Raw genomic sequence first — 23129 nt, 5'->3', positions numbered from 1 at the left:
TAAGGGTGAGCTTTACTTTCTCTGCATTCTGATCAAAGGCCTTCCCTGGTGATCTCAGGGACTCTAGCTGATTGACGATTTAGAGTAGATGGTAGGTAGCTCTATGACACATCACTTCTGAAAATAGAAGAGATATCCCAAACTCTGTATGACTTCCATACAGAGTAAGCCAAATACAATTTATCAATTCAGGAAAATGTAATTAGGAAAGCTTTCAAATGAAAAGACCAGTCTTGGAAGGGCCAGCTGCCTCATCCTTCAGCCTTATCCAGCCTCTATTCTGGCATTGAAACTGATCACACTAAACAGTGGAAAACCCATAATGTCAGGCAAACGTAAGCCAGTTCTCAGTCAGTTAAATATGAGTGTTCCTCTGACCGCCAGTTGTAAACCTCAGGGCGGGAGGTCACTGGTCCTTCTTGAACCCTGTGTGTGTCTCACAGAGAACACTCACCAAGCCCACTCAGAGGTTTGGCTGTTTGCTCCTTGGCATCGAGTCCACAAGGAGTCAGTGGTTCTTCTCTCTAGAGGCTCTTTGAGGAGTTGAGACCAAGACCGTGGCACTTGTCGGGGGCTCATCCCGATGACTCCCCCCCTGTGCTGGGTTACGTTAACACCTTGCTCGGGGGCCTCTGCAGAGGTACGTCTCTGCAGATTTGCGGGATCATCTCACCTCATTTGCATCATTGGAACGTGTGTTTTCCTGTACTCTGGAATTCCTTAACAGCTCTGATCTGCTCCTTGTCCTGAGAAAGGCTGCACTCTCAACATGCCACCTGCGTTTTGTAGTTCGCACCCTTTCTCAGACACCTCATCAGGGCGGGCCTCTCCCCGCTTCACTCCCCCTATGCGGTCCCCTCTCTGCCTGACTCTCCAGGGCGGTGCCTGGGTCATCTCCAGGGCAGCCTCTGGCAGCCCCTAGATTTTTTTCCTGCCCTGAAAACAGCCAGTCAGCCGGGGCTCTTCAGCAGGGGTAGGGTGGGGCTGGGGGTCGTGAGCGCTGTGGCTCCTCGGGGAAGGGGCCTGGCTGCTAACACTGCCCTCTCTTCTCGCCCCTTCGTCTCTGGCCCCGGCAGTGCGCAGGACCCTGAAGAGCGGCCTGACTCCGGAAGAAGCGCGGGCCCTGGGCCTGGTGGGCACCTCAGAGCTGCAGCTGTGACCCCCACGGTGCCCTCAGAGGCGTGTCTGCGCCGAGTGCAAGCTCCTGCTGGTGGGGAGCCCCTCCGGTGGGAGGTGTGGAGACTCTAACGCCTGAAGCTTCTGAAGGTGGGGCACGCATGTCTCGGTGTCACCGCCCGGCTTGTGACTCGGATCCCGACGTCCCCTTCCTGTACTTTCTTCATCGTGTCTGCTGTGTGTCTCTTCTTTCCTTGACACCTGGCTTAGTAGTTCCAAAAGTGTGACACCTTTTCTGTGCCAGGAGCAGCCCCTTTGCAGGAGCAGATCACTTCACAGTTACCGTGGTCATGAGGCAGTTTGGTTAGGTTCACAGACCGGGTCCCTCCACAACACCAAAACATGCAGATGTCAACTCCAAAAAAGAAAGCACAGATTGTTTACTGGTTGTGGATTTTAGATGTACTATTAATAAATGTTTATATAAATTCATAAATGTACACCCTGTTTCAAATACTAAATAAACAGAGTTTAATGCCGTAACTGGAAACCTTTATTCTCCTGCATAGAACCTTTAATAGCTCCATAGGCTCGGCTCCTTCTGGATCCACAAAACCTCTTCTCAGGCTCATGAGAAGGACCCTGACTCCGTATGGCCTCCAAGCCCTTTGGATTTCCTTTTATTTGTTAACTGAGTGAGAAACGCTGACGTGTGCTCTTTGTAACTCCAGATTAATTAGGCACGGTCTTCCTGGCAGTACAAGTTAGCAATAACCTCCCATGTATCACCTTGCCCGCATGCTTTGTTTTTGCTCCTTTTTGATGCTGAAGCAAAAACTAGAGTAGCGTTTAAAAAATGTGAATTCTGCAACTCACTCACTGGCCTCTAATGTAAAAATTCATTTTCTCAAAGAATTTACTAAGTCACCAAAAGAAAAACGAAAAGTTGAAGCTTTGTCTGCAGAGAAGTTCAGAATGAGAAGGACTGTCCTTGGTGCTCAAGCGCAGACATCAGAAGCTCAGGCGTCTAGAGGGGAAGGTGCTGTGAGGGGCTGTCAACAGAGAGCCACTCTGAGGGGCCTGAAGCCCTCCACAGAGACCCTCAGCCCCTCACAGGGTGCATGGCTCCCTCTGAAGAACCTCCCTCTCCGGAAACAGGGGAGACTTAACAATCGCTGTTGCTCAGTCATGTCCGACTCTTTGCGACCCCGTGAACTATAGCCCACCAGGCTCCTCTGTCCATGGGATTCTCTAGGCAAGAATAGCGGAGTGGCCATTTCCTTTTCCATGGGATCCTCCCAACCCAGGAATCAGACTCAGGTCTCCCACACTGCAGGCGGATTCTTTACCGTCTGAGCCACCAAGGAAGCCCAGTATTCAAGGGGGTGGTGTCAAAAGATGGTCAGGTCACCAATTCTACCAGTGTCTCACTTCCAGAACCTCTGTGACCCTGTGTTCCTGAATCTGGGCAGGTGTCCTGTAGAGACAGGATGCGGTCATGTGGTCTGAAGAGCTAAGATAATATATTCACCCCATTGGCCTTTGTGATTTTGACACCCCGTCCCACCCCCCGCAACCTTCTGCCTCTTCACTCTATGGGAGACAAGGAGCTCTTTCAAACAGGCATTTGTCAAATAATACATGAGTACCCCAGAGAGCCTAGAACCTGCAAGAGTTAGGTCTGTGTATTCCAGACAACTGAGTTTATTTAATCACTTTATTGAAAAAGATGCATAGGGTATTAATGTTTATTTCCTTATGATTCTAAATAACATGTATTATATTCCACATGTGGTTTAGTGGTTTGTCAAAGCCTCAGCCTGGAATATGAACATGGAATTTCTGTATCACTGGGGATCGTGATGGGCAAAGAAAAGGAAGATGAATTTTTTTTCCATGCATTTAATGAACAAATACTTTGATGCCCTTCTAGGAGTCCCTGGTGTTCTGCTGAGAGTTACTGCTGTAGAATAAAAGGTCACATTTGGAAAGAAGTGACTGAATAAATCTAATGTTAATTTTATTTTAGGGATTAAAATATTCTCAGAGGGAGCAAACTAAGTCAGCTAATTTCTTGGTTACAGCTAGGTAAAGAAGGCCTCTTTTTACTGGGATTTGGTTTAGTAGTTTTAGTGAATCAGAGTGATTTTCTTCTGTAGTTCATTTCCTCTCTCCTTGTCGCCATTCATTCTGTCTGCCTCAATTGGTGTTTTTAATTCAAGAAGTTAAATATTTCTTAAAGACTTTTGAGAAGCATTAAAGTGAATAGTACTTTGCAGTGTGAGATGTTGCTAATTGTGCTGGTCATCACTATATGTATTTTTGTGCCTATTTCTTAATCTGGGTTGAAATTACAAAACTGCTGGTAAAGAAAGGCAAATATGTTTCTTTTAAAGATACCTGTGTTTTAGTTTCTTTGGAGTCTTGAGGGTTTTTTTCTTTTTCTATTTAAAAATAAACTTATTGAGAAAGTGTAGGGTGGAGGGAAGGGTGCACAATGATATACCATGCTTATGGATGGGAAGAATACTATTAAAATAACTATGCTGTTATACTCAGGCAATCTACAGATTCAATGCAATCCCTATCAAAATACCAATAGTGTGTTTTCCAGTAGTAGAACAAATAATTCTAAAATTTTGTGGAAACACAGATGATGCTGAATAGCCAAAATGATCATGAGAAAGAACAAAGTTAGAGGCATCATAGTCCCTGATTTCAAACTATACTGCAAAGCTACAGTCGTCAACAGTATGGAACCAGTAAAAGACACATAGATCAATGGAACAGAATAGACAGCCCACAAATGAACTCACACTTGTATTGTCAATCTGTGACAAAGGAGGCAAGAATATACAATGGTGAAGATATAGCCTCATAAACAGTGTTGGAAAAATGGACAGCTACATGCAAAAGCGTCAACCTGGCCTACTGTCATACCATACACAGAAGTAAACTCAAAATGGGTTAAAGACTTGGACATGAGGCCTGAAACAACAAAGCTTCTAGAAGAAAACATAGGTGGTGTGCTCTTTGACATATACCTCTTAGCTACATATATATATACATATATATATATTTTTTTTTTGCTCAGGCAAAGGAAACAAAATAAAAAATAAATGAGACTACATGAAATTCAAAAGCTTTTGCACATTGAGAGAAACTATACACAAAATGAAACGACCACTTACAGCATGGGAGAAGACATTTGCAAACAATATATCTGATGAGGGGTTAATATCCAAAACATCCAAAGAACATCTACAATTCAATGTAAGGAAAAAAAAAAACCTGATTATGAATAGACATTTTTCCAAAGAAAACAAAGAGATGGCCAACAGGCATCTGAAAAGATGCTCAACATCATTAATCACCAGAGAACTGCGAATCAAAGCTACAATGAAATATCTGTTAGAATGGTTATTATAAAATATAAGACAACAAATAACAAGTGTTGGGGAAAATGTGGAAAAGGGAAACCTTGTTGGTGGGGATGCACATTGGTATAGCTTCTGTGGAAAACAGGATATGGGCTCCTCAAAAAAATTAAAAATAGAACTGATATGATCTAGTGATTCCACTCCCAGGCACTCATCTGAAGAAAGCAAAGACACTAATCAGAAAAGATATGTGCACCCCTATTTTTATTGCAGCATTATTTATAATAGCCCAAATTGGAAGCAACCTAAGTGCCCATCGATAGATGAATGAATAAGAAAGATGTGATATCTATGTGCACACACACTGAGTAGTGTGTTAGTCATAAAAAGATGAAACTTGCCATTGTGCCAACAGGGATGGAAACTAGAGAGTATTATGGTAAGTAAAATTAGAGAATGACAAAAACTGTATGATTTTACTTAGGTATGGAATCTAAAAATGAAAACAAACATAATAAAACACATTCACAGGTATAGAGGAAACAGGTGGTTGCTTGAGGGGAGGGTTGGAGGAAGGAGAGAAATAAGAAAGGGAAATTAAGAGGTACGAACTTCCAGTTATAAAGTAAATGTCACAGGTATGAAATGTACAGAGTGGGAAATATAGTCAATAATTGCATAATATTTTTTTTACAGTGACATATGGTAACGATTTATCATGGTGATATTTTGAAATGTATAGAAACATTGAATGGCTGTATTGTATACTAGGAACTAACGCGAAGTTCAGTTATACTTAAACTCTAGGAGAAAGAGGTCAGATTTGTGGTTACCACAGGCAGCCGGTGGGGGGAGGAGGAATTGGAGGAAGGCATTCAAAAGGTACAAAGTTTCAGTTATAAGATAAGTAAGTGCTAGGGGCGTAATGGACATGGTAAATATGATTAACAGTGCTGTATGTTATATATAAGGTTGTTTAGGGAGTAAATCCTAGACGTTCTTATCACAGAAATACTTTTTCCTGTTTCTTTAATTTTGCATCTACATGAAATGGGTGTTGATTAAACTTACTGTGTAATCATTTCATGATGTATGTAAGTCAAATCATTGGACTGTATACCTTAAACATATACGGGGCTATATGTCAATTATATCTCAGTAAAACTGGAAGAAAAGAAACTCCACCGAGGATGAGCACAGCACGTTATAGATATGGCATGAAGCCACCAGGAGGTAAGTGGACACCTTCTGTCCCTGTGTGAGCAGCAGGCTTCTTGGACTGTGACAGGTCCCCGCAGGACCTGGACTCTCCACTTGGCCCAGCTAAGCAGAGGCCCGGGCTTTTGCTCTATCAGAAAAAATTCCAGAAAGCTCATTTCCCTTCAGAGACTCCTTGCCCCTTGACAGCTTGTGCCCAGCAGGGCTTTCAACACTGCTCTGCTTTGTGGGAGGGGGTTCCGCTGGGTGACAGTCAGGTACTTCTGGGCAGGGGAGTTGGCTAAGAAACAGAAACAGTCATCCTTCCCAAAAAATGTCTGAATCAAGTACCCAGTGGAATAATTGTATTTTTGTAAACCCCAAGTTTCAAGTAAGAATCTGAAAGGTTGCTGTACAGAAAGAGATGGCTGCCTGGGGAAGCATTTGGAGCTGCTGTATCCAGCCCCTGAAAAATAAGATGTTCTTTTTTTTTTTTATTTTAATTTTACTTTATTTTACTTTACAATACTGTATTGGTTTTGCCATACATCAACATGAATCTGCCACGGGTATACACATGTTCCCAATCCTGAACCCCCCTCCCACCTCCCCTCCCCCATACCATCTCTCTGGGTCATCCCAGTGCACCAGCCCCAAGCATCCAGTATCATGCTGGTTGAGGTCCTTTTGACTGGAGCTCAGCACACATCTGAGTGGTAGACCTGGCTACAGAATTAGAGCAATTCAGTCAACGTCAGAGAACTTCCTGGCTCAGAAGATTAGCTATGAGATTGGAAGTGGCAATCTCACTTCTGACAAGACACATCTTTGGGCTTCCCTTGTGGCTCAGATGGTAAAGAATCCACCTGCAATGCAGGAGACTCGGGCTTGATCCCTGGGTTGGGAAGATCTCCTGGAGAAGGGAATGGCAATCCACTTTCATGGACAGAAGATCCTGGTGGGCTCATAGTCCCTGAGGTTGCAAAGAGTTGGACATGACTGAGTGGCTAACACAACACGCTTTTCCCCAGTATAAACCATCCTCAGAAGTGCAGTCTCAATAGAGGAAAATGGGTTCTAATCCAGCAGCCCATCAGCAGGTGGTATAAAAAAAAAGCTTGTTTATTTCTCTGTGGAAGAAAAACTTGTCCTGAAACTTGTGAAGGTTATGAAAATTTAAACAAACAACTTCCTAAATTAACATCAGAAAATAGGACGTCACCTTTGGGTGAAAGTAAACTTTACAAGCTTGTGTTTATAGAAAAATGTTTAAGGTGATTTCCCATTTTTTCAGTGGCCAAAAACACGCTTTGTGAAGACGGTAATTAAGGCCTCAGCAGTCTGTTTTAGAATCACATGTTTAAAGGAAAATAGCATTTCTCATTAAGTGATTCAGTAAGCATATATATTCTATCAATAAAATCCCAACCCTCTGTCTTGAACCTGGGCGGACATGGTCCCAATCACCTGTGGGAGCAGGTCTGCCTCAGAAGACCCCAGACATTGAAACATAGACCCTCAAGTGCCATCTAGAGCTCCGTCTCGCCCAAGGGGTAGCCTCACTTAAAAATAACACAAGTATCGAGTTGGGAACTGGAGCCTTGGCAAAGGTAAGCTGTTTCTCCAGAGGCTTAATCTTGCCCTTACTTCACTGCTTTGTCTTGAGGGATGAGGTCCCTCCCTCTGTTGGCCTGGAACTGTCCTGAGGACTGTTTGTGTTCCTGCTCTGGTGGATCTCCAAGATACTCTTTCTGTTGTGAGAAAAGGAGGTGACTGATTCCCAGAGGAAAAGCAGGTGATCTGAGAAGTGTCACTTCTCGAGTGGTTACTTGCGAGCTCAGGAGCGTGTTCTCAGTCGGGCCCACCTGCTCCCTGGGAGGGCCAAAGAGATGAAGTGCTTTAAGATGCAGGTTGAACATCTACTATTAAAAAAAAAACAAAAACCTGCTCCTTCACCTCCCTCAGCTTTCACGCTGGAGACACTGGAGAGCCCTAGAGGCTGAGCTGCTTTAGGGCCTTTGTCTACAATGGGGGGGAAAGCCCAGAACCCACACAGGCCGCTCTACAGCCAGGACAGCGGGCCCTTTTCCAAGGTATGCAGTGACATGCTGACTCATCCTGGGCTTGCCCTGTGAGCCAGGGGTTGTAAAAAGATTCTTTAAAGTGTTAAAGGATGCTGTATCTTAGAAAAGTATCTGAAGTTGAGTAAATGTCCCTGTTCTTTGTTGAATATGGTGGTGGTGGTGGTTTAATTGCCAAGTTGTGTCCAACTCTTGTGATGCCCTGGACTATAGTCCATCAGGCTCCTCTGTCCATGGGATTCTCCAGGCAAGGATGCTGGAGTGGGTATCTGTACTTTTCCAAAAAATTTCAAGTTATTTCTAATGTGCATCAGGATTTTAAAAAGTGATCACAAGTTTTTCTATTAAATAGTAGTTTTAGTGATAATATAGTTCTATTATTTTCTGTTGATCAATCATGATACAACAGCATTAAAAGGAATAATAGTTACATGAACACAATAGTGAAAGATGTTTATCTGTATGCACTTCCATTTACCTCATCACGCTGCTTAATGCCCCAGATTGTATGTAATTATTTTATATTGTTAGGTTAATTATGTTTCCACTATAGCTTTCAGTTATAATTATCTTTTATTTTTTGGTCTGACTATTGATTGTGAGGGCTTCCCTGGTGGCTCAGAAGTTAAAGCATCTGCCTCCAATGCAGGAGACCCGGGTTCAATCCCTGGGTTGGGAAGATCCCCTAGAGAAGGAAATGGTAACCCACTCCAGTACTCTTGCCTGGAGAATTCCATGGACTTAGAAGTCTGGTCTGCTACAGTCCACAGGGTCTCAAAGGGTCAGACACAACTGAGCGACTTCACTTTGTTTCACTTTCTATTGATTGTGAAAACATTTTTTTTTAATGAATAAGTTTATATACTAAGAAAAAAAACAGCATTCCATTTGGAATAAGGGTACTTCCATACAGGTTGGCTTTATGATGGACCTTTCTTTTTGTTCTTTTTAAATGAGATAATTCCCACACATGCAAGTGAAATGTGGCATAATGATCTAAAATAAAATATGAATTTCATTCCGAAAGGTCTCTCCCAGAAAATTTGTCTCCACATATTATGTTCTCCAAAATTGCAATGAGTCTTATCTGCATTGCAGCATCAAAGGGTTTTTTCTTTCACTTAAACTGCAAGTCCCAATTTATTTCAAGTAGCTATAATAACTCTTTCTTAAGGTAACCTTTTCTTTGTTAGTGTCCCTCCAAGTAATTTGTAGATCACCTCTGCCATGGTTTTTAATCATGTAATCATCACTTGAAAAGCTTTCTCTTTAACCACATTGTGGACTCTGATGAAAGAAAATTGCTTTCATCTCTATATACCAGGGAGCCTGGAATGGTCCCTTGTGGGCAATATAAATTCACTTAATGAAGTTCTAGTGACTTTATCTAGTCAGATGGTACAAATCCTTCACATTTTTGCTCAGACTTTCCATCACTTCTCATTATTTCTTCCAGCTCCTCCAAGTGCTTTGGACAGCAAGCATATACTACTTTAGGCACAAATGTGTCCGAAAACTTTATCAATTTAGTGTATGTTTTCCAATTCCTCCATCTCTTTTTTGTTGTTGCTCTTTCTGAAGTATAGCAGAAAAGCCTTTGTAAACATATACATACATGAATATGATGTATAATATATATGTATTTTAGAAAACTCACAAATTTTTGTTTAGCAAAAAAAAATATGACATTTTGGTTCCCCTTCTTTGACTAAGTAGGAATATAATGTTAGATTTCTAATTTATATTTACTCAACATTTTGATATAGTTCCATCTACTCTCCACCTAGTATTACTGCTAGATGTCTAGAAAGCTTATTATTTTAATGATTTTTTAAAAAATGAGTGAAGCTTGAAACTTCTAATCCAAGTTTGAGAATATAAAGAAATATTATGTTGCAAAAATGGGAAATTAACATGTTACACAGTATTGTTAGCTATCATACAGATTTTGTTCAAATTTCACAAAATTTTATGCTGGTGTCCATTATTTGTTTTCATACCTTACTCAAGATTCCACATTGTATTTAGGTGCCTTGAGCAGCTTTAGCTCCATGCAACAAATTCTGATAAATCCTCTTCATTTTTACTGTTACAACTACTTTCTAATTTTCTTTGTTAATGGTTTCTTAGATACACCTGTCATAAAAAAAATGGACATTTAATTTCCAAAAATATAGAATTTTTAAATACCTTTGATATTACTTTATCATTTTGATATTAATTTCTCATTTAAATGCTTTCTTTTCTGCAATCACCCTCTGTGTTTTTTCAGTCTAACTTTATTGAGGCTTTCAATAGCTAAGTCAAATATCTCTCTTGGTAAATTCACATTCTACTTGAAAATATATGGGCTATTTTCAAATATCTTTTGATATTTATTTATAACTTAATTTTCACAGTGATAAGAGAACAGACTCTGTATGGCTCCAATTCCTTTAGACCATGACACTTTTGTACCTTATTTTATGCCCCTACATATTGTCCTGGTTTATAGTCTATGGGAACTTGAATAGAATTTGCAACCTGTTGATGTGTGAAAATTATGTAAATCCTAATTATGTTGAATTAGTTCATAGTGCTCTTCAGGTCTACCCTATCCTTCTACTTTTCTATCTATTCACTGTATTAATTTTTGAACATTTGATATTAAAACTCCAATTAAAAATCTTAATTCATCTACTTAAAAATAATTGTAATATACAGTAGAAATGCATACAACTTTGTACTGTATTTTCAAAGCCTCCTGTGAATGTTTTATCATACTTTCATAATTTGAAAAATAAAAGAGATAGAAGAAAAAAAAAAAAAAGAATACTGGAATGGGCTGCCATTTGATCTTTCCAACCGAGGGGTCAAACCCGCATCCCCTGCACCGCAAGCAGTTTCTCTACCACTGAGCCACCAGGGAAACTCTTTGTTGAATATAGCATGTTACAAAAGGGCTTTGCAGCAGTTATTCTGAGAACTGTGAAAATAAGCCATGCATAGTCCAAGACAGTGTTGCCCAATAGAACATTCTGATGATGATGGAAATGTTCTATATCTGCCCTATTCAGATGGTAGCCACTAGACATACATGGTTATGGAACACTTAAAATGTGACAGGAGCAGAATTTTGAATTTTAAGTTTAATGGCTACCTGTGGCTAGTCACGACTGTACTGGACATCACAGGTCTGAGAGAACACATCTTGTTATGTGCTTGTTGCTGTTTATTCATTCTACTTAAAGCTTTTCATGTGAAATTGTGTATAAAATTGCTTTGGGGTGCTGTTCATCAAGACCTTAAGAACAGTGTTTAAGAAACTATGTCCATCGCCTGCCTATATGGGGTCTGAGCCTGTGGGTCCCTGTCCTTGGTGGAGAATTCTGTGATTGATGTTCACTGCCATCCATCAAATACACACTCTTCTCTCCCGACACATCCCACCCAGATGACACACCATCTCCTCGGCAGAGTCCACATCAGGCCTGTGTGTGCGACCTAGGTATATATGCCATGGCTGAGCACACATCTCCAAGAGCCAAGTCCACCCTGTAATAAAGCTTTGCAAAGCACCATTTCAGGTCTTGCATTGTTTTCACCATGGTCCTCACTATTGCCTTCAGGCCTGCTCTTGATAGATATTATCTATGTGAGATGAATTGGTTGGCTGTTGCCAAGTGCTGCATTTACCAGAGTGCGTACTGGTCAAGGCTCAGGTGTTGGGTGCTGTAGGAAATGTAAGGATGTGTAACCACAAAGATCCCACTTCTGAAACCACAAGGGACACTGATAAACAAGATTTCCGAGTCACAGCCACCGTGTGCAAGAGGCAGGCTGGGAGATGTGGTTCAGATGCCAAGACATGGGCATATAAGCAGCAGATTTCACTATGACAGAGTCTTCTGAAAGAGGTGGTCTCTGAGCTGGATGAGGATGTCCTGCCTCTAAAATACAGCAGTGGTTGCATTTTGAGAGTTTAAATGAATATTTAAGCATTTCCACAGCTTTTTATTTTTTCTCATTATTGGGTGATCTGTTTCTGTTGGTCTTTCCTGGATGTAAGTATGTGGCAGCTCCTAATTCAGCACAAAATTGTGAATTAATTCATTTTAAGTGTCATCTACTACTGTTTCACGTGGCTCCACACTAAGCAGCATGGCTCGCAGTGGTAACCCTCAGTCTCAACAACCGCTGAGGATACAGAGGAGACAAGGCAAGACACGGTAATGGAGCAAAGTGGTCCCCCGGAGTGGGCTCTCCCTGCGGACTCAGCTTCTCAGATGCTCTGAGGCAGAGGCGGACTGGAGCTGGATCTGGGGAGGAAGACGTGAGGCGGCTGGCCAGCACCGCAGGTAGGAAACCACAGGTGTAAAGTCACAGAAGGGGGAACCACACTGGTGTTTTGGAAGGAAAGTGAGTGGGGCAGTAGGCAGAGCCTGGCTCGTGTACAAAGCTAACGGCTAGAAAGATTACAGTCACGTAATCTTTTTGGAGGAAGGGACCAGCCTTTAAGTTTTCACTTGTGTACTTAATCTTCACAATAACTCCATAATGAAGGCTGATGTGTTAACCAGAGAATGCTTGGTGGCAAAGACAGAATCCAGTCTGGGTTGGCTTAAGCCAAAGAAGGAAATTCATCATAGCATCCCAGTTTCAACTGGTCCTTACCCAGTGTTGTAACTCCAGTCAAGGAGGTGGAGTTAACTATAGAAATGCGGCTATTGGGGATGCTGTACATACGTGTCTACTGAACAGAAAAGTTAATATTGTAATCCCTAGAGCAACTGCTAAAACAGAATGCAAAGAAGTATAACTTAAAAATCAACAGCTAAGTTAAAAATGGAATTATTTAAAAATTAAAGGAGTAAAGAACAGGTATAGATAAAATATGATAGATCATAGGTTGGTCGTTGTTGAAACCAGGTGATGGATAGATGGGGATTTGTAAATGTTTAAAACTCTCCATGATAAGAAGTTTTAAAAATGGATGTATTTCAAACAGAAACTAAAAGGTCCCTTGGTTCTTCTGTTCCAATCATTGTATACGCTTCATTGGACTGAAAATATTTTGATTTCTCTACGCAATGAAAGCAAACCCACCCAGACCCGTTAAGTAGAAAGTTTGACAGCCTGTGAACATTATTGTCATCATTGTGGCTGATTGAAAGTCCTGATGCTTGGAATCTTTCCTCACAATTTTGATTTTGGAGGTCTGGAGGAGACCTGGGCATCTTGTTTTCTGCACCCAACTTCAGCGACAATGATGCATGTCCACATTTGGGGAGGGCAGCTCCAAGAGGTGTTCTGTGGATTACCCTCTGCAAGCTGCCCCTTGTCGTGCCTGTCCTTGGCCTGGGTACCTCCCTGCTTCAGGATGTGAGCAGTACGACAATGTGGCACTTCATGCACAATCTGAGCCACATCAGCGTGTCATGAAGCATCCTGCTTTCATTCTCATTCTGTGATTCCAGCACAGACTCTTTTTCCTGGGCAATTGATTTATACAAGTGCCTGCTGCTGCTGCTGCTGCTGCTGCTGCTGCTAAGTTGCTTCAGTCGTGTCCAACTCTATGCGACCCCAGAGATGGCAAGCCCACCAGGCTTCCCCGTCCCTGGGATTCTCCAGGCAAGAGTACTGGAGTGGGGTGCCATGGCCTTCTCTGATACGAGTGCCTACTGCCATTTTAATTGCTTTAGTTTCAAAACACTGTCATCCTGGTGAGCTTTTCCCCCATGTAATCCTCTTAACCTATTGTCTAGAGTCTTTAACCAGGGGTGCTCCCTTCCTCCTTCACCAGGGCCAGCTTCACGTGCATGTGATCTGCACAGTCATGCAAGGCCCTCGCACTCAGAAGGTCTTACTTTGGTTTAATGTTCTTCTGCCACTGCCTTGAAATTCCTAGTTTTGTCTCTGAACTTGCGTAAGTCAAGGTATGGTGAGACAAAGGTGTGTACACGTGAGCAGGGGAAATACGTGCAGTGTGTTAGCCCCCTGTTCTTACCACCTCTTTCACTTACAGCCTTTGTGATTCCCATGAGAACAGAATTCCAGTGGGCCTACACACATGAAGAGAGGCAGAGTTTAAGGCAAGCTTGTCATGTCTAAAGCTGAGAAAGTGAGGACACGAGGCCCCAGAGGTCGTGCTTTCTATCTGAACCAGATTTCATTCAAATACACAGAGGTGGTGATGGTGTTCTAAGAAGCATGTGTGACCGTGGAACCCATACCTTTCCCTTCCTACTCATGTTCCGTTCCTGTAGTAGCCAACCACTCACACTGAAACGAGGACACGGAAGGAAAAGAAAACCGAGGGCAGCTCCTCATTTCTCTTTCAGTCCTTCCTCTCTCCCTGGTAAGCTGAGAGAGACTATACGTATCCAAAAGTGAAATAATGGTTGAGCTAGTTTTGTGTGTTGTTTCCACTGTTTTGGTAAGAATGAGACATATATACCTACAACAGGTATGAAATAATTGTGTGATTTTGCTGACTCTGAATATGAATTAAATGCTCTTATAGTGGCATTTAAAATTGGAATAGCCCAAAAGTAGACAGATGAATGATAAAATTGTAATAATTTAACACTTTAATTTTTCCTGGAATAGCATCGAGTATCAAACAAAAAAATCTGTAGCAAGTTGTGAGAAGAAAGGGAAAACATTTTAGTGCTTTCCATGGTACTGTCTACTGGCTTTTGGAGAAAAGGCCCCACATCCCAGTTCTGCACTGGGCTCTGTATAGGTAGCCAGCCCTGCTCTTAACTGCTCTGCTCCTCCTGAGACAGCCCTCAAACCTCTCCGCAGTGGAACCCGCTTCTGCCCACAAGCCCTCTGGGGACTCCAGCTGACTGTCGCTGGTGTCAAGGGCAGCGTGGCTTTGGTGGCTCCTCTGCTGCCTCATTTGTGAAATCCAGAACTGGGCCAGGACTGATGCAGAAATAATTCAGGGGCTCCGAAAGCACTAGAGGAAGCAAACTCGCCACAGTGGCAAACAACACAACTTCTCAGTCCCCTTCTAGCCTTGACTTCGGGAAGCAGCCAAATGCTGGGCTCTCTCCTCTGGCACTGGCTGGTTCTCCCTCTGATGAGTTCTGGAAGAAAAGTACTTGCGGAAGACTAAACCTCAGCTATTATCCTTGACACCTGGGTTCCTCTCTACCCTCTTCTGCCACTCCATGAACTGCTGAGCAGTTGTGAGTAGGCAGAGCAGGTGGAAACTCCTGTCAATAGCAACTGATTTCATCAAAACTCTTCATGAAGAGTCCTGGCAAAGCAATGCTGGGAGGTCTTGTTTTCATGGTACAGTAGAATCACTTCTTAAAAAAAAAACAATGTGAGAAAGATAATTTTGGCAAATGTGCAAATATCACGTCAAAACACTGGAAACAAGAAACTTTATAGAAAACTGATGAAGATGAAAAACTTTATAGAAAATTAAAAATGAGCAAAGCAAGATTTGCTTGTGGGGAAGGATATAAAAAACATAAAAATGTATATTCAGGATTTTACATGGAACATTATAACCCATCAAATTGTGAGAGTGTTCAATATTCTCTAACAAAAATGAACTGATCTGAGTAAAGGTAATGCAAAAATATCCTAATGTAGTGCTACCTACCCAACAGAACTTTCTGCAATGATAGAAATGTTTCATTGTCTCTGTGGTATCTAATATAGAATCCATTAGCCACGCAAATATTCCAATGTGGCTAATAAAACTGAGGAACTGAATTTTTAATATGGTTTAAATTTAGCTGCTTTAAAAGTGGCTACCAATTAAACAGCATAGTTCTAATGCCTCCTAGGTCAAAACCAGTGGTTTCTTTGGGGAACTTCTACAATTACTGCTGAGGGGTTGGGGGTTGGGGTAGAAAGAGCAGAAAGCTCTTAACAGATCTACTTAGTCACTTACATAAAACCTTACATTCCTCAAATCTCCTAGGAGCAGCCGATGGCGCAACCTGCTGTAATGGGTATGTGGAAGGATTCTTGGGGAGACCTGAATATGACCTTCCAACTCCTGGCTCAGGCCAATGGGAGTAAAAGGCCTAGGACTCTGTCATTCAGATGGGGAGAGGAATCGCTTCTCAGCCTTTTGCTGAGATCAAGTGCAGACGGAAAAAGGACTGCGGTTCCACACACAGACTCTGAGGTTGGGTCATGCCCAGGGCATCTGTGTACGACACCACCACTGTGGGGCAGGCGAGGAGGCGGAGGGGGCTGCTCATTTCCGGACAGGGTTTCCAGACCCAGAGGAGGATTTAGAGGTGGAAGCAGGACCTGAGGGCCCTTTCTGGCCGCCTGCAGGCTGAACAGGCCCTTTCTTTTTGGGGATTATGGTCTTGTTCTTGCTCTTGAACACTTTGCTAGGATCCAGCTTGTTCACAAAGGAGTCGGTCTCTTCAGTGAGGAGGTTTGTGTTGTAGGTGATGGGTTTATACATGTTGAACCATTGCTGTAAGGCAGAGTTGGGAGAGATGGTCACAATTCAAAGGAGACAAGTATGTGCTCATGTTCTATAGTGGTGTTATAGGGGTAGAGAGCTGGGGAGATGAGGCAGAGAGTAAAAGTTTTCATGAAAACTGCCTCTAAAATCTATCAGCACTTCCTTTGGGTAAAAAGGAAGACACACATTGCTTTACGGGGTCTTTTAACCTTTAAATAGAGCAGGATGAGGATGAAGAATCTGAGTAACCGTGCTTCCTTCTAATGTAGTGAGCCCTGAGCCTGGGATGCTAGGTCCCCAAGGCACAGGGCATAGTGTCCTAACTGTTCTGCCCTCACACCAGCCTCTGCCCCTCGGGTGGACTGGGTAGCATCCTTCCCATGGGGAAAGAGCAGACCAAGACCAGAGCCGGCTCCGCTGAGGGGAGCCGCCTGCTCTCTTCCCTGCAGGCTTTCCGGGCAGCTGAAGGCAAAGGGCATCGACACTTATTGGTGTTCATTGATAATAACCACCCACTGTGTTGCCTGGATGATGTCATCATCAAGTGCCATTTGAGCAAGCGAGGTCCCCTTGACGAATACATACAGGGAACTGAGCCCCTCATTTTTCGCCACCCGGTCAAAAGTTCTCTACACACCTGGTGTTCTCAAAGAAGGCAGCCTATCAGCATTATCTGACATTTGTATGTTTAAAATGGTACCTAGATCTATAGTATAAATGAGGCACATCCATATTTTGAAATACTGCATATCAATGAAAGAGACAGCTCTTTATATATGGACAGGGAAAGAGCTCCAGTGTGCAATTAAGTGAAAAGAAGGTGCAGAACAATGTAAACAGTGTATCCCACTTGTGACTTAGAGAAAAAGAACCCCAAACTGTATGCGTGTGTGGTTTCTATCCAACAACATAGCTCAGTGAGGGCACAAGAGAAACCAACAGCGGCTGCTGGTGGGGAAGTGGGTGGATGAGGAGCCAGAGAATAAGAGACTGTTCTCTGTTCTTGTGTGTGCATGTACTGTGAATCCAAACCCAGCCATCAAACCTAAGCCCTGCCCCCGCCCCAATTCATTAGAAGTTAAAACTCCCCAGATGAGTCTGAGGACTAGCCAAGGCTGGGAACCACTTAACTAGATTAGTATAAAGTGCTGTTGTCCACCTGAATTGGAAGCAACTACTTTGCTTATTGAAAATGCAGGTTCCTGGGCTCCACCCAGATCTGCAGAATCAGATGAGGAAGTTGGGACTCTGCAATTTAGGCACTTCCTCAGAAGATTCTAATACGTTTTGCAGTTTGAGATGACAGGGAGTCCTCCCTTACCTTGGCCTGGGGGCTAATGCCATAGCTGGTGAAGGCGTACTGCCACTGGGGCAGGCCCAGGTGAGTGATGAGCAGGCGGTAATAGGCAGTAAAGGTGTCTGTGAGAAAATGCCAGTATAACGCTCTGTCCAGGAACCAGACCTCAGTGTCCTGTGCTAATCCTGAAACAGTAGACAGAAGACATAAAGGAAGGGATGGCTTAACACTGTTTTCCTTTTATCTATAAAGTCAACATCTACTCATGGTTAAAACAAATGTCAACAGTAGAAGGAATGTAAAAGTTTCCAGTTTTCCCTTCCAACCTCCCAGCTCCATTCTCCAGTGGCTTCTTTGGTATTCTTTTATGAGCTCTTGATCAGTCAGCCAACTGACCTATCGCTGGGCCCTGGCCATCCGTGCGCTCAGGCTGCCTAAGCAGCGCTGCTTTCCTGTGTGGACACGATGCTTCCCCGCCCCCAGCAGCTACAGGCTGTGGGCTCAGCCTTCCTGATGGAGAGACACTCCGAGCGGCCCTGGCTTTCTCAGGAGGTCCGGCAGGAATTAGCAGAAACCACCCCTCTCCTGGGACTCCTGCCTGTGCAGTGCTGTGCTGGCTGAGCGGAAGCACTCCTGTACCAGCTCCTGCCTCTCGGTTGCTCCTGACCATCCATCCTTAGCACTGTGGAGGTCTCTCCTAGCTCATCTCCTCATCTCATCTCCTCACTACTGGCTGTGACATCTCCCTAAATGGCATCCATCCTCCAGTAACTCCCTCTTCTAGTTCTACTCGTGGTCACACTTTCACTTGAATCCTGCCGTATTTGTGCTAAATGACCTTGACACCCCCGTACTTCCATAGAATGTCCAAACTCCTTCACCTGGCTTTCAAAACTTGGCATGAAGGGCTTCTGGCATCATCTCCCCTCATCCACAAGATGAACCAAGTGGCCAGTGAACTAAAATTACCTGTCATTCCCCCGAAATCAGTTGCACTGTCCCATGGCATGGCTTTTACCCATCTCTTTGTGTGGATGCCCCCTTTTGCCCCCCCCCCATCACCCGTATATCATTCTGACCCCTATTTTGGGATGCAGCTCAAAGGCTGCTTCACAAAGACCCCTCCAGCAGGAGGCGGTCTCCCCTTCCCCTGGAGGTGAATCCTGGTTTGTCTTCTCACCCCCCAGGCAGAGAGGTACCTGAGGAGGGCTGGACCTTGTCCACCTCTGGGACTGAGCTGCTGTCCAGTGGTGGCCACTGCACAGGAGGCCAGAGCCTTTTCCTCTTAGACTGAGGTCTAGGAATTCAGGGTTTTATTAGTTAGACACCCTTCACAAGAAGTATAAGACAATGCTTTTCCTGGATGCTTTTCTAACACGTGAACCAGCTAGAGGAGTTATAAACAGAGTAACTATTTCTTTCACTTTTTATTCACTTATTATCCTAATCTCATTACTCTGCAGTAACTAACAAATGACAGTACCTTAAAAAGACTCCGGTAACGGGCCTGGAGAGGGGGTGGCTCAGGGAGGCCCTAAGGGGCTTTCTCTTGGCATCTATCCGAGTCCCTGCAGCGTCTCAGGGGGTCAGGGAGGAGCGTGTCTTCTGTGTGATGGCTGGAGGGCAAGGTCAGCCAAGGCCATTCCCAACCTACAGAACTGCGCCTGCCATGATCCTTACCTGGTTTCCCTCTTTTGTAGACGAGGCAAACCTTCCCATTCCCGTTGCAAGGGTCCAACTCAAATATCACGCTGCGAGAATCAAAGTGAGGCTTCTCTGGCTGGTTCTCACTGGCTGCAAATCCAGAAGTTAATGGTAATGTTTAAACACACTCAGCGCAAACATACTTACTCATCCAGCTTTGCTAGGATGAAAAGAACAGAGGGGAAAAAAGCCTTATCTCAAAATATTCTTAACCATCATTTTCGAACGTGGACCAAATGTGTTGTCCGCTCTGAACGCCCCGGGTCTTGTCCTCGGTCTGGGTCTTCTGTCAGCGCTCCGCTGTTACGATGGACAGTGTCACGGAGTCCGGGGGAAGGTGGCGTGAGGACACCAAAGCGAACTTCCCGGGACGCGTGAAGTCAGCGCAATCACAACAATTTCTTCTTCCCCAGATAACTGCTTCCCCCTCGTTTACAGCACTTCATGATCTTTTGATTAGAATCCTGTTTCTTATGTCTAAAGGGTATATTTGCGATTATGAGTAAAGTATTTTGTGTCTGTGGCTTTGTCAATTATCGACTATACAACATTTGGCAAATTATGCAATGTCTGAGTTCCTTAGATTACTTAGTTTTAAGCAGTGATAATTCGGACATGACTGAGTGACTGAACTGAACTGAACTGAATATGTACCTAATAGAGTTTTTGTGAAGACTGTCAGAAATTTTATATAAAGCCCATACTCAATAAATATTAGTTACTGTCATTAATTAATAACAGATTTAGTTAAGGACATGAGTCCTAGGGTGGCTCAGAAGGTAAAGAATCTGCCTGCAATGCTGGAGACCCAGGTTCAGTTCCTAGGTTGGGAAGATCCCCTGGAGGAGGAAATGGCAACCCACTCCAGCACTCTTGCCTGGAGAATCCCGTGGACAGAGGACCTTGCTGGGCTACAGGCCACGGGGTCGGAAAGAGCTGGACACGGCTGAGTGACCAAGCACACATAAGCATAATTGTGTGTGGGTGTGTGCTCAGTTGTGTCTGACTCTCTGTGACGCTATGGACTATAGCCCCCCAAGGTCCTCTGTCCATGGGATTCTCCAGACAAGAGTACTGGAGTGGGTTGCCATTTCCTCCTCCAGGGGATCTTCCCAACCCAGAGATCAAATCCTTGTCTTATGCATTGGCAGGCAGATTCTTTACCACTGAGCCACCAGGGAAGCCCATATTATAATTACAACATTATAATTAACACTAAGTCTGGCTTTGTTAGAAATACAAACCTAGAAACCAAATACCATGGTGTAACAGAAAACAGATAAATTCTTAGAAATGCAAGCATCAGAAGCCTCTCCTGCTTCTTTCACTACAGCAGTTATGCAATAAAGATTAGTATTAGTGACTGGGTGGAGAAGGTTTACAAACCTAGGAGAGATTGGATAAAACAGTATATAAGAATAATATTTTTGATTTATCCATATACCTAGGTATATGTGTGCACAGTCGCTCAGTCATAGCCGACTGTTTGCAACCCCATGGACTGTAGCCTGCCAGGCTCCTCTGTCTATGGAATTTTCCAGACAAGAATACTGGATTGGGTTGCCATTTCCTTCTCCAACCTATGTATGTAATTTTGTATAACTGCATTAGTATTTACATTTTTAACTAAAAGGTTTTTCTTTTTAAAACATGGCTTTCCTCATTTCATATGGTCCTAGACACACATATAGGTATACATCTAAATTTTTTCAAGATTGTTTATTATATAAAAATTGGATACCATACAGGTTACCTAAATCTTACCTTCTATATAACAGTACCATGTGGAGAGCCCTCTAAGGTTTGTAATTTTAATGTGTTAATGGCTGCCTGCCTGACTGTGGAAGTGGGTGCCCCCTAATTTACCCTGCCAGCCCTCTACTGATAGGCATTCACCCAACATTATTCTGATGCAAATGCTACAGTAATCATCTCCCTACACATCCTTTTGATCAAGTTCATTTGTTATGTGGACAGATACTCACACAGTAGAATGGACATTGCTAGACTGCTTTTTGAAAAGGCCTTTGCTTTTGAAAGAATTTAGAATGTCTGAAAGGGGTTCAGCATTCTAGGTTGACACTTTTTTCCTCTGAGTATTTTATCTTGTTTCAATCAACTGAATTTGCTTAAAGAACACTTTCTATTTTTTTATGTATGTTTTTTCCTCTGGTCTAGTATGAGTATTCTCTTAACTTTTTAAAATTGGTGTATAGTTGATTTATAATGCTCATTTCAGGTGTACAGCAAAGTGAATCAGTTATATATTATCCTCTTTTTCAGATTCTTTCACCATATATGTCATTACAGAATACTGATCAGTTTCCTGTGCTGTGCAAGAGGCCCTTATTAGTTATCTGTTTTATATATAGTAGTGTGTGTCAATCCCAATCTCCCAATTTATCCCTTCCACTCCCCAGTATTTTATCTTGACTGAATTATTTCCAATGAGAAATATGCCATTATCCTTATATTTTTTCCTTTGTATGGAACTGTCTCTTCCCCTTAACAGCTTTTAAGATTTTCTCTTCATCCCTGAATTTGAGCAATTTGATTATGTTTCTTAATATTATTTGGATGATAATCATATTTCATAGTTTCTTAATATGTTTCTTAATATTATTTCTTCATGTTTCTTATTCCTAGCTTGTTGAGCTTCTTAGATATGGTTTAAGTCTCCATGAAATTGGTATAGTTTTGAGCCGCCATTTCTTGAAATATTATTTGCTGGCCCAATTACAGGGACTCTTTTCAGGGACTCCAGTTAGACATATATTACACCATTTGCTGTCCCTCAGTTCACTGATGTTCTTTTCATGAAAAGAATCTTTTAATTTTTCTGTGTTATTTTGGATTGTCTATTGTTAAGTCTTCAAGTTCTCCAGTCTTTTCTTTAGCAATGTCTAAGTTATTGTTAGTCCCATCCAGTGTATTTTTCATCTCAGACACTAGTTTCATCTCTAAAAGGTAAGTCTGGATTTGTTTTTTCCTAATTTCTATGTCTGTACAAGTTTTTGAACATATTGAATATAGTAATGACTGTTTTAAAGTCTGTATCTGCTAATTCTAAACGGTATCTCAAATCTGGATTGGTTTCAACTAATCAATTTTTCTCCTCCTTACAGTTATTTTTTTCCTTCTTTTTTGCATGCCTGCTAATCTTTGATTGGATGCCAAAAATTGTTACTTTTCCATTTTGAGTGCTTTATATTTTTATATTTCTACAAATATCATTGAGCTTTGTTCTGTGATAGTTAGTGAAAACAGATATTTTTGGGTTGTAGTATTCGTCAGGCAGAACCCAAGACAGTATTTAACCTAGGGCAATTTTCCCCCCATTCCTGAGGCGGGACCCTTCTGAGTACTCTAGCTGTGTAAGCTGTGAGGCGTTTCAGCCCGGCTGTAGAAACAGGCATTAGGCCTGGTCCTGTGTGAGCACCAGGCGCTGTTCCCACTCATCACCGGGGGGTCTTGTCCCTGGGCCTCGGGCAGGATCTTCACATGCAGCTGCTCCTCAGTTCTCTGCTGAGCACTGGAGGAGGATCCTCGGCAGTTCTCCATGCAGCTTGTTCCTCCATGTTACTCAGTCCTGTGAGCTGTCTTCATCCAACTGGGCTCATAGTTCTTCTTAGTTAACAGGTACAACAGGTTCTGCTTGGGTTTCCCTCCCTATGCTGTCGACTGGAAACTTTCAGATAATAAGCTAGGGGTCACCTCATTTGTTTCCCATCTTTCAGAACTCATCATCCTTCCTGGCATGATGCTATCTTGAAATCCATTGTTTTACTTTTCTTTACATTTGTTTTTTGTTCCAGGTGGGAAGACTGTTTTCTGCTATTTCATCTTGGATGAAATAAAAAATTTAGACTCCAGGCTCCTACCAAGTTTTAGCAGCCCTGACTGATGCTATCTGAGGTTTACCCTCA

The 23129-nt window shown here is 42.8% G+C and overlaps 2 protein-coding genes across 5 annotated transcripts in view; one reads left to right on the top strand and one right to left on the bottom strand.

Moving 5' to 3' along the window:
- The window catches only part of FHOD3 (formin homology 2 domain containing 3), a 530296-nt gene extending 528237 nt beyond the window's left edge, over positions 1-2059 (top strand). For 3 of the 4 annotated variants that reach the window (XM_052660258.1, XM_052660256.1, XM_052660255.1), the window contains one exon: positions 1077-2058. In XM_052660258.1, the coding sequence (XP_052516218.1) occupies positions 1077-1159 (83 nt within the window). In that variant the 3' untranslated portion in view covers positions 1160-2058. Of the gene's footprint in view, positions 1-1076 lie in introns of all 4 variants that reach the window. The other variant, XM_052660257.1, reaches the window with a different exon arrangement.
- A 13170-nt stretch (positions 2060-15229) lies between these two features.
- Positions 15230-23129, bottom strand: part of TPGS2 (tubulin polyglutamylase complex subunit 2) — a 66539-nt gene continuing 58639 nt past the window's right edge. The window contains exons 5-7 of the mRNA XM_052660457.1: positions 19180-19293; positions 17524-17684; positions 15230-16211 (exon numbers count right to left, since the gene is read on the bottom strand). Coding sequence (XP_052516417.1) covers positions 15981-16211; positions 17524-17684; positions 19180-19293 — 506 coding nt within the window. The 3' untranslated portion in view covers positions 15230-15980. The remainder of the gene's footprint in view (positions 16212-17523; positions 17685-19179; positions 19294-23129) is intronic.

This window comes from Budorcas taxicolor, chromosome 22 (assembly GCF_023091745.1).
Source record: "Budorcas taxicolor isolate Tak-1 chromosome 22, Takin1.1, whole genome shotgun sequence".
In the NCBI taxonomy this organism is placed as follows: domain Eukaryota; kingdom Metazoa; phylum Chordata; class Mammalia; order Artiodactyla; family Bovidae; genus Budorcas; species Budorcas taxicolor.
Note: the sequence above shows the minus strand (reverse complement) of the source record. Positions and strands in the feature narration are given on the sequence as shown.